At 45.2% G+C, this 12,126-nt stretch overlaps 1 protein-coding gene across 1 annotated transcript in view; it reads left to right on the top strand.

Annotated features, from left to right (window-relative positions):
- The window catches only part of tshz3a (teashirt zinc finger homeobox 3a), a 16,959-nt gene extending 4,833 nt beyond the window's left edge, over positions 1-12,126 (top strand). Inside the window, exon 2 of the mRNA XM_044357319.1 lies at positions 7,873-12,126. Coding sequence (XP_044213254.1) covers positions 7,873-11,189 — 3,317 coding nt within the window. The 3' untranslated portion in view covers positions 11,190-12,126. The remainder of the gene's footprint in view (positions 1-7,872) is intronic.

Below are 12,126 nucleotides of genomic sequence, written 5' to 3'. Positions count from 1 at the left end.
TTCCTGAAACCCTTGAGCAGAAGCGTTTGGGAGGGGAGATTTTTTCGAGATGACAGGGAGGATTGAGTTACACTGAGTTGTGTTTTGATGAGTGACAGAATGTTCTTCCATGACACGTCTCTGGATGTCTGTATAAGGGGGAGAAGTATGCTTTGTGAGTATACAACAAGTCCGACAAGTGTGTGATTGTTGTTGTGTACTCATAATATATGCAAGCTGAACATGTGTAGAGGCACTGTAGAAGTATGTGTGTGTGCGCATGCACGTGTGACCATATGGCGTCAATGTTTAATGCCTTATGAGTGTGTGTGTGTGTGTGTGTGTGTGTGTGTGTGTGCTGCTCCCTGATGAGCAGGGCTGACAGGTATCACTCATGCAGCAGCCTGGCCTTTAAATGAACCCGAGCTGCTCTGCTCTCCCGTGGCCCTAACAGGCTCTCTCCAAGATGGATGCTTCTTTAAAAATCAGATTAATGATGGATACCAGGCTTATAGTGCCATTTATCATGAAGAATATTATTTAGGCCGGCCGTGTATTGCTGTAACTGGAGAGCCAGGACGAGAAGAAGCAGGGTGGAAAGCCTTAGACAGACACTCACTGTGTGATGGATGGCTGAGCGCTCTCTCTGAGTGTTACTAGACACCAGTGCCGCAGCAGTAGGCCATAATCAGATAGCCCAGGGATGTTTATCCCGCAACTTCACTACCCAGATTGCCTTGCCTGGAGAGTTGCTTTATGAAAGGTATAGTCTGTCATTATTATCATCTTTAGTTAGCAGAATCATGAAAAAACTCTGTAGAAGCCTCAAAGGAGTTTATTGCAATTATACATTAAAATGATCCATTGGATCCAATCGAACCGAATGTAATGACTACCTAGAAGTTTCCATTTAGCTTTGCCCAGAAGAGTCCCCAGCCCCACGTCATTCCCCAACAATCATGAATAAAAGAGTACAGTGAGAGGTCAAGGCAAGGCCAACACTGCTGCTGCACAAAAACTGTTGTTGTGTTGTTGTTTTTTTTTGTTGGTTTTTTTTTGTCCTGTTCTTGTTCCCTCTCTCATTCTCCTACCTCCTCCTCGTCCTCCTCCTACACACTACCGTGATTTATGGTGGCCATCCATCTTCAGGCTGCGTCCATCACCTCCTCGTTGCTAGGCGATCATGGCAGCAGCTGTGTGTTGTGAGAGGGGTTTGGTCGTCCCACTCCCAGCCCAGACTTTGTTCCCAGTCCCCCCCCCTTACACACACACACACACACACACACACACACACACACACACTTACCCCAAGATTCAACTTTCAACACAGTCCCAGTTGTAGTCCCAGCTAGGAGCCGCAAATTTAATCCCAGTTTCAGTCTTGAGCCCATCCCTTAGGTTCAACTTTAGCTCCAGCTTGAGCTCCTACTCTATTGTCTTACTCCCAGCCATACCTTCAGCCCTGACAGACATCCAAGTTAGACTTGCAGATTTAGCTACAGTAATGCACATGAAAGCCTCAAAGGGAAGGTCTGACATCTGCACACCCTGCCCTGTGCTGGCACAGGCCTGATATAAAATACAATAAAGTCCATGGGGCAAAGAAAACATGAGCAGACCAGACAGGTTTTAAACAGGTCCTGTGTAATCCAGTTATGAAAACACTACACTGGAGGTGAAAAGAAATGTAACTAAACTAATCATTGCACACTGTTTGTCTTTGACCTACTGGACCTAGTCAGACTGTGAGTGTCCTCAGCTTAGTTTTAGCATTACTTTCAACCCCAGTTTATCGCCTCCCTCACTGTATAGCTCCTTTCACACAGCCTGATGACCTTTTAACACCATTGTTAAATGAGACCTAAACAGTTCAAGGAATGGGGAAATAAACAGCAGTTCTGCTTCATGGAGCTCTGATTGTGAACTGTTTGAATAAGGCGTAGAGAAAGAGTGATGGAGGCCGAGATGTGGGATAGTTTTAGGAAGTTTGACTCACTACGTATCACCAGATGAGACAGGCTCGGTGTGCATGTCGGACTGGAAAATCGCCTTCCTGTGGAGTCTCCATCGGTGTTACTGCCCTTGAGTCTGCACCTGTTTAACCTCTTTGTGATGTTTTTTTTGTTTGTTTGTTTCCACATTGTTTATCGCTTATTGTGACTGCATCAAGTTTCAAATTGTAAAAACTAGGACTTTATGAGTTTGGTCACCTTGTTTTCTTCTATATCGGTGTTTATAACTGGAGGCATTTATGTGTTTGTGGATCGCTTCGTGTCAGACAAACAAGGTTAATTTTCAGGTCTTGAAGCTCTGTATGTGCAGCTGGCAGCACTGAGGTCCAGTCATAACACAACGAGCAGCCGACAGTTGAATCTATTGAGTGTTAGTCTCTTTTTCTGTTTTTCTTTCATTTTCTCTGTCTATCTCTCAGCTGCACTTTCTCTTTATCTCTCTCTCTTTCTCTCTCCCTCCCTCCCTCTTCTTACTTTGTGCATTGACAAGGTTCAGCCCTAAGCTTTGCCTGGGGCCAGAATGATCTCTCTGTTTTTCCCATCTCCCATATCACACATCCTGCACTACAATCGGCGGACACAATGTATTCACAATGCCATCAGGGGGTAGAGAACACACACAAATAAAATCTGACAAAGACATCCATGATCACTTGTAACATGATAGCTTGTATGAGCATAACATAGTGGCAGAGATATGTATTAAAAAACCCAGAATGTGCGCAGCACTAGATAGCCTTCTCTGGTCATATCTGAAAAAAAGGACTTATGTCAGGACTTGTTAATTTTTCAAATGGCTACTGATCACCTGTTACATATTTTCTCGTGGGACTTTGAGCCAGACTGTGAGGATCAAAGGGAACAGAGAGAGAGAACTAAGTTAGATTGAGTGCGTTACTTTGACAAATGTGTACAACAGAAAGGCATTTTAGGTATGTTACTGATCTGCTGCTATTTTGACAGAATGAGGCTGTTTTGGACTAAATTATTCTAATCTATTTAAAGAGTTTTAGGGCAGCTGGGAAACTTGAGAGAGTGAGTGGAAGTCGGTGGTTTGTGGTTTTTTTGATTGTGACTGAGGTGACTTCCTGTCCTGTAGCGTTCTAGAGCTGTTTCCTGTCGGTAAGAGCCCCCTGCTGAGGGGCCGTGTTGGTTTAAGGGCGTCAAGGTCCAGTTAAAATACTGTACACATGTCAAGAAACACTCATGTTTAACTCTCCTCTTAGAGACCTGCTTCCCAATCACCGACTGACTTCAAATATCCAAACCAACATGTGATCAAAGGTCTCGGCAACTACGTCTTACCTCCTTCCCTCTGTTGTTCAAAAATAAGACACGATACACTCTATTTAGATAGTATTTTTATGCAAGAAGTACAGCTCAGTGTGTTTCAGTTCTTTAATGTCAACAGGGCAAAATCCTATAATCATGCATAGTTGTAGAATTTATTTAACTAGTAACAATAGACGGCAATCTGTGCTTTGTTTTTGTTGTTTTTGTCTTTATACTGCTTTTTTGTAATCTTTACAGTAAGCTATAAAGGACCACCCATGTAGACAACTTCCTCTCCCCTCCCTGGACTCCAGCTGCATCTTTGCGCATATTACAGTTCTCTGCGTACAGTGATACAGTGATAAATAAAGATGCAATGGAGCTATGAAAACCCATATAAACATTACTTTTGCAATAGCATGCATTTTGGTTCTATTTTCTTTAAAATCCCCTGAGGATGTTAACCAAGCATTCTTCTTCCTCTCTTCTATCCACATAATGTACTATAATGAACACACTGAATTTACATCATACATTACATCAGTTAACAGAAGTGCCTAACCATCATTTTTAGAGATTATTTTACATAGGAGTATGTGCGTGTGTGTTCTCACCACATCTTTGCACAATAATGTCAGAAAAAGAAACAGAGGCGCTGTACATTCTTTCTGCAATATACAGACATCTTCTGTCTATGCAGCGCCTTTTTAGCGTAAAAAAGAACAGATGAAATATCGTACTCGTAATGACCGCACAAAGGACTCAGCATTTTATATCACAATGCTTGTGGCAAGGTTGTATTTTTTTTATTTTCAGAGACCAAGCAGTCATTGGAGTTTGAGGGTCAGACACAGGTAGAGATTTTAATGACACATCCTGTTTACCCCGCTGCTGTTGGGTGTGATCTGGCTTCCAGACTGTTTCCCCAGCTGTGGAGGCCAAACCAGAAACATGCTCTTTGGTCATCAAGGGACTGATTTAAGAAAAAGGACAGGATTTCATTGAAGCTTGATGAAGACGTATTCACAAATTCACTCATTTATTAAAAGATTTGAAGCTTATTTTAAAGATGGCAGTGCACGATTTCTACTTGAGAAACACATGATTGATTTATTTTTTTTTATTTTTTATTTTTTTATCCAGGTCGTCATATAATCTCTTATGCATACGAGGCCTGGTTTAAAACACAGCATCAAAAACAGACAGTATTTTCAGCAGCACTTGAGGAGAAATAACCCATGGGACAGAGGGAAGGAGGCAGAGAGAGACACTGAAAGGCTCTGCTTTACAGGCAGCCACAGCACCTTCCTGCTTAATCACCCCCTGTCCCTGCCCTGTCTGTTGTTCCTGATCGTCAGAGCAGCACTGCAGTATTTCTATCAGATGATCTCTCCCTCCTCGTCTGCGGCCCTTATGTTTATGAAAATGATACTCCACAGGAATGCCTCCTGCATGCCAAGATGTCACTGTCTTTCTTCATCTCTTGCATCTACGTGCGTGTGTGTTTGTGTGTGTGATGGGGGGTAGGGGGGCCGCGCTGGTGTCATGACTGACTGACTTGCTTTATTTATAATTACGTGAGGGTATATTTGAGGCTGTGTATCTTAAGGTGAAATGTGTGTTTCTGCATGTGAGACTTATATTTTCTGCAGCTCGTGTGTTTGTGTGAACGTGTTATTGCTATTTTTGTGTGAGCCGTGACTGAGATGTAGATTGTGTGAAAGTGCACCTCCTACCCTTCTTATTCACCCCACCCCAAAGGAATCATTCAAGGAAGCTAATGATTCTTGTCTTTCCCCCACATGGCATCAGCTCACTTTATCATTACAAGAACACACACACACACACACACACACACACACACACACACACACACTTTCTCTCTCATATACACAAACATTAGGAAAACTCACACACTGGCCCTACACCATATGCTTAGATATTAGTTAAGACTGCAATCCAAGAGTATTGTTGCATTTATAATCCTTTTCTTTTTTTATTCTAAGGGAGCCTCTATACTCCCATCACCTTTTATTAGCTTGATAAATAACCTCTGTTGTCAGTCAAGCCAGGGAGAATAATTGGATGTGGTTGTCACCCTGTGTGATGGATTATCAGTCATTGGGGATTAAATTAACAGATAGTGCTCAGACATAATGGTTTTTGTTTTGCATTTTAAATTGCCTGGGAGCACGGCTAGACTCTGTAGGTTTTTATAGCTGGTCCTTTTGGACTCTTCTCTCCCCCTCTGCGCGCTATCTCGGCTTAATGACAAATGAACAATAACCTAAAGGGCCGCAGCTCTATTAGTATGAAATGTAAAACATTTACTACCAAGTTAAAGCACACTGAGAGGCCAGGGAAGGCTTACGAATGTGATCGCATGATGTGAAATTGGATATAACGATAGTTTGATGAAATAGCCAGACAATGTGGAGAAATATGTGGAATGTTTCCTTGTTGAGGGAGAGAAAGGTGACCTGACAACTTGGTCAAGCGGTGTGCCAGGCTCCCCTGATGCAAGCTGACATCTGTGACCAGCTAGTCAGGAGACAAACACATTAACTACCTCATCCTGGCTGGATTTCCTCTTTCAAATGAGAATCTGACACTACTACCTTCCCGACGAGAGGTAGAAAAGAGAGTAAAGCGAAAGGAAAAAGGTTATGGGCAGTTGCTTGAGCACTGGTAGCAGTGCGATATCTCCCTCGCATGTTTGCCCGAGCATGAGCGATTTACCTCCTCGCCCCCTTCCTCCATCCTCCCAGACCCCTCCCTCCCCTCCACTTCCACATTATCATAATTGTGTCCAGAACATGAGGGGCCAGGGAAGTGATCATGTCATTTTATTTACACCCTGCTTGGCCCTTTTTACAAACGACATGCCACTGACTGCCAAGCGGACTGGGGCCCGACGACATCTTTTGATCAGGGCTGTCGGGGCCTATCAGCGGAGAATGGCAGGTAATGGATATCTAGTGACAAACCAAATCTCCGGGAGGACGGAGAGTGGGCCGCACCTGCCAGGTCTCCATTAGGCTGGCCTCTCAGTGGGGCTGCCTGCTGACTGTGCCCCCAGGGCCCAAATCAGACCAGCGCCAGCCGCATGGCTGCCTAGAGATTGGCTGTTAGCACTGGAAATGAGAGTTATTTCAGCTATGACATTTTTGTTTAGACTGGACGTGTGTGTGTAGGGCGGTGGGGGGAATGAAGGATTTAGTCACAGCGTGTGTGTATGTGTGTGTGTGCTTGTTTGTGTCCACATGCACAAGCTTGACTGTGTGAGTGCCCAAAGCATTAAAGCCCATACCTACAGCTTCTTTCTGTGGCATTTGTCTTAGTTTACAATATTGTCCAAATGGCCTCAGACCTGTCCAGAGATTATTTGTTTTTCCTTAAGTTGAGCGGTTTAGTGAGTGAGGTGGACAGGAAATGAGGGAGGGGGGCATGGTGACACTGCGGAAGACGGGGGTGAGTGGTGGGTGAGTTGGCGTTGTGTGGGCAGGTTTGCAGCCACAGAGGACATGGGGATTTGTGTGTGTGTGTGTGTGTGTGTGTGTGTGTGTGTGTGTGTGTGTGTGTGTGTGTGTGTGTGTGTGTGTGTGTGTGTGCGTGTGCAGCCCTAAAGTACACGTATCTTTCTCATACAAACTCATGCGCACGCACACTTACCATTTCTCTCCATATGAGCAGTGGGCGCCTACATGCAAAGTGACAGGTCGCTTATGCATCGCCATCATGTTGACAATCCTCACTCTCACCTCATCCTCTAAATCCCTCTCTTCCCTCTGTTTCATTCTCTTCCGACTTTTATTTTCTTCCTGTCTTTTTCTTTTTTATGATGTGTGAAATGCCTCCGTATTACGTTTGCATGACATTTAACACCTGTGTCGACTGTTGAGATTTGCAGCATGAATGCGGCATGAACCCAGAGTATTGACCATTTTCCACACATTAAGACACTAATGAACTCACTTCAGTCCAGATGACACTGTGGGATTTCTATCTAACAAAATTCTGACATCCCTTTCTTTAAACTCCTCATGATATGTTCTTTGTCTGTGTGCGTGTGCATGTGTGTGTGTGTCTGTATGTATGTGTGTGTAATCAGAGAAGAGGCAGATGAAGAGGCGTCAGACATATTAACTGACAGATGGAGGTTGATCCAACTCATTTATTACCCCAGAGGAGAATGCCACAGTGAGATTGGGCTTCATTAATTTCAGATTTAGTTTTCATTTCAAGCTGTTGCGCCCTGAGATAAATAAAATGGCGCATTATGTTTTTGCCAAGATATTTCTTTTTTGTTTTCCTCCAATAGAAGGAGTGAAGAGAGGGGAGGCATAAGTTCCGTGTGGCTGGGGTAGTATATAAATACAGGCTCGCCTAGAGGAAAATAACACCTCAACGGTTGATGAGGTGAAATGGGATGACTGTAATTTCTCAGCTCAGCTTTAAAGGCTCCCACACAGATGGCTCATTTATCCCTGGGAGTCCTCAGGCACACATAGCAGGGAAACTTTTTCTCCAGTTATTCTAACATAGTGTGTTCACTCTCTGCAATTTAACTCATCTCTTTCTTTCTCTCTTTGTCTCCATTTTCTTGCAGCCTATTCTCCTGAGGATCTGGCAGAGCACACTGTGGGGGATGAGGAGGTGGAAGCAGACGACCTACCCTCAGCCCCTCAGGACGACCTTCCCATGAAAGATGAGTTTGCGGAGCAAAGTGTAGGGCCTGCTAAGGACCAGGCATATGACCAGGAATCAGCAGGGGCCGCAGAGCTCTCTGGACAAGAGATGGACAGTGAGTCACATGTGAGTGAGACCAGTGATCGTCTCTCAGACTTTGAGAGCCCCTCCAGAAAAACTGAGGGCAGCTTGGTCACAGCACCTCTGAATGGTGGCACTAAGACACCCCCCATAGGTATGGACACCTTGGAACATATGAAGGCTGTCTACTCAAGCTTCCTGACCAGTCCGCTCTGGTCACCACTGAACTTTAATTCTACACCACCGCAGGCACAGTCCTCTGCCTCTACGGAGAAGCCAACTCGCAGCAACAGCACTAGTAGCAGTAGTAGCTGCAGCAGCAGTAGCTATGACTGGCACCAGTCTGCAGTGGCAAAGACACTTCAACAGCATCCTCCCCAGAGTCGTCACCCTGCTCATTCTGAGTCCAGCCTCTTTAGTACAGTCCAGCTCCACAGGCAAAACCCAAAGCTGTTTGGCTCAATCTTCACTGGAGCCAGTAAATTCCGCTGTAAGGGCTGCAGTGCTGCTTATGATACCCTGGTGGAGCTGACAGTTCACATGAATGATACAGGCCACTACCGCGATGACAACCAGGACAGGGCAGGCAGTGGTGCAAAGCGCTGGTCCAAACCACGCAAGCGATCCCTGTTAGAAATGGAGGGGAAGGAGGATGCTCAGAAGGTTTTGAAGTGCATGTATTGTGGCCACTCCTTTGAATCCCTCCAGGACCTCAGTGTCCATATGATCAAGACCAAACACTACCAGAAAGTGCCTCTGAAGGAGCCCATGGCCCCTGTGGCAGCCAAAATCATATCTTCTAAAAAAAGGGGGCTTGTGGGGTTGGACCTCACTGCCTCACCACGTTCTAGAGAAGGAACACCCAAAGCTAAGCACCTACATTCAGACCTGAGTGAATCCTCACAGAAACCTTCCTCCAGCCCCTACACCGCCCATAATAACCGCTATGGCCACCAGAATGGCGCTAGCTATGCTTGGCAGTTTGAATCCAACAAATTCCAAATCCTTAAGTGTATGGAGTGTGGGAGTTCCCATAATACACTGCAAGAGCTGAGAACCCACATGATGGTGACAGGACACTTCCTGAGGGTGACCAGCTCTGTGGGAAAGAGAATCAAAACACTTCCTGAGGCCACCTCCCCCAACCCAGGGAGGGTTACCACACCTACTGAACAGAGGGTCCAGTCTGTCCCGCTCGCACCCTCCACCTTCTCTCCTCCACCTCTTCAAACTACCACGACTCCCCCCGCAACCTCCCCTCCTCTCAAAGAGATCAAAAAGGAGGAGGTTGAGGAGGAGTGCACTAAGCAAGAGGCTGTTGAAAATGAGAAGCAAGTTGCAGATTTAGTTGGGAAGGAAGAGGATGCTGAGAAGGAGGAAAAATATGACATCTCAAAATATAACTATCTTACTGAAGAAGACCTGAAGGAGAGTCCTAAAGGGGGCTTTGATATTCTGAAATCACTGGAAAACACTGTGACATCAGCCATCAACAAGGCCCAGAGTGGAAATCCAAGCTGGGGCGGCTACCCTAGCATCCATGCAGCCTACCAGTTCCCCAGTGCCCTAAAGCTCCAACAGGGCAGCATGGAAAAGAATTCCCCAATGAAGTTCTTGTTCAACGGAGGGGATGGAGTGCTGTCCTCCCTCGCCAAGAACCAGCCCCTAATTTCCCCACCGCTGACGCAGTCTTCCCCCTTCCCCAGCAACAACTTCCAGGCAATGGAGGATTTAGTGAAAAAAGTGACTGAGAAAGTAGCAAAAGTAGAGCAAAGGGTGAAGCAGTTGTCTCCAAAGAGGGAGAACCATCTCTCTCCTTGTAGTAGTGAGGCTGGAGAATCACATAAGGGAGGAGAGGCTGACTCACCACGGGAATGGAGGGCAGTCACCCCAGCCAATAGTGACAGGGGAAGCCATAGCGACAGAGCATCCCCGGCAACAGAACCCAAGAGAGAGACAGCAGTCAAATCCCCACTCACCTCTGCATTGAGATGCAGCACCGCCATTATCACTGGCCATACTCCTCCAGAGCAGCCCTTTGTCAATCCTCTAAGTGCTCTTCAGTCAGTAATGAACATTCATTTGGGGAAAGCAGCCAAGCCCTCCTTGCCAAACCAAGATCCCCTGAGCCTGCTCTCCAGGCTCAGCCAGAGCATGGCTGAGAGGGCTGCTGTGGCCGCTCCTCCCTCACAGACCAAAAAGCCAGAAAGTGTAGTTGATAATAGCTTTTGCCAGCCCAGTGACGACCAGCCTATGGACCTCACAAAAGGGAAAAGCGATAGAGTAGGCTCTGTAGGCTCAGCCCCCTTAACACCCTCATCCACAGCCTCCTCCATCTCCCCCTCCTCTCTTGTTACTCCTGCAAAGCTAACAGTGGTCTCTCCCTACACATCCAGCAGCCCTCTACACGAAAACGCCTTGTCAGATATCTCAGACATGCTGAGGAACCTGACACAGTCCCACCATGTCCCAAAGCCTTCCTCACGGTCCCGGGTCACAGACAAAGCGGAGGTTGTGGTCTCTACGCACGATGATGATGACTCATCCCTGCATGGCCACAAACGCAAGGGTCGTCACTCCAACTGGAACCCACAGCACCTCCTCCTTCTGCAGGCCCAGTTTGCCTCAACATTGAGGCAGACATCAGAGGGGAAGTACATCATCAATGACCTCAGCCCGCAGGACAGAATGCATGTGTCTCGTTTCACAGGTCTCTCTATGACCACCATCAGCCACTGGCTGGCTAACGTCAAGTACCAGCTAAGGAGAACCGGCAGAACCAAGTTCCTCAAGAACTTGGACTCTGGTCAGCCTATATTCTTCTGTAGTGACTGTGCCTCGCAGATCCGAACCCCAGCAGCATATGTATGCCACCTGGAAGCCCACCTGGGGTTCAGAATCAGGGACGTGGCCAAGCTGTCCCCAAAACAGACTGTCAGGGACTCCCACACTCTCACTGAGAAACTTGTGCCCCTGGAGTCCTTCCTTTCTCCACAATCACAAGATGACTGCAGTAGTAATGGGGTAGTGTACCGCTGCCAGCTCTGTGTCCGTAAATTTGCCACTAAGCACGCCATCAAGCTTCACCTCAGCAAGAGCCATGGGAAGTCTCCAGAGGACCATCTGCTATATGTGTGTGAACTCGAAAAACACTAAAGTACTCTCAGCAGTAGAAAAACTGGAAGACATCTATATACATTTATATAGACTGACTGTTAAAAACAAAAAAATAAAAAAACTGAATATTTGAAAAGTGTGGTAATGCACAAAGATGCCACGAACTACTGTTAAAAATGTCAGCACAAAGTGTTTACATCTATTCGGCCTATAAACATTTCTGATTTCTCTCTATTTCAAAAGACATTTATTTCACATGTCAAAATATACTGTAGGTCAAAGATATTCAGCCCGATTTGTTGTCTCCCTCACTATACAGTATGTACACCTTTTGATAATGAGAGACAACAGAGTACAAATTATTTCATGATCATGGTGAATCTCTTGACAAGAAGGTCATCTGATAACTTGAAATGTATTAACTTTATTGTATTTATTTTGTATTTTTGTGAGTTTGGTTTTGCTTTGCTGGTAGACTGCATGTTCAACAAGTTTTACTGTTACGTTTGTACAGTCCTGTCCTGTCCAGATTTTAAAATGCCCTTTCAAACTGGTAATTTTTCTTAACACCTTAAAACAGCCAAATGCCTGGGAAAGCTCCTTTAAAAGAATCTGCCAAACAGCAAAAGTTCATTGCTTGTTTTTATAGTTTTCTCTGTACAGCCTATTGATTTACTTGCTGATTGTAAAAGCTGCCTTGTTCTTTATCATTGAGTGAGGGGCACGTGAAATCCAGGTCTGTGTAAAAATGTAAATATAGTGTATAAGCTTACAACTTGCTGTTTAAATTATGCATACTTGTTATATTTCCTAATTTAAGAGGACTATGACTATCCACTGGTGCAGAGCCTTTGAAGAAGATTAAAAGGACATTGTTTTGCACAATAGTTTTATAAATGTTATTTGATAAAAAAAAATACAAATATGTTAATGCCTTGTGCTTCTATGATTAAATTGAATTAACTGCTGCATAAAA

The sequence above is a fragment of the Thunnus albacares genome, chromosome 7, assembly GCF_914725855.1.
Source record: "Thunnus albacares chromosome 7, fThuAlb1.1, whole genome shotgun sequence".
NCBI classification, from domain to species: domain Eukaryota; kingdom Metazoa; phylum Chordata; class Actinopteri; order Scombriformes; family Scombridae; genus Thunnus; species Thunnus albacares.
The sequence above is the reverse complement of the archived record's forward strand: the minus strand, read 5'-3'. Positions and strand labels throughout refer to the sequence as shown.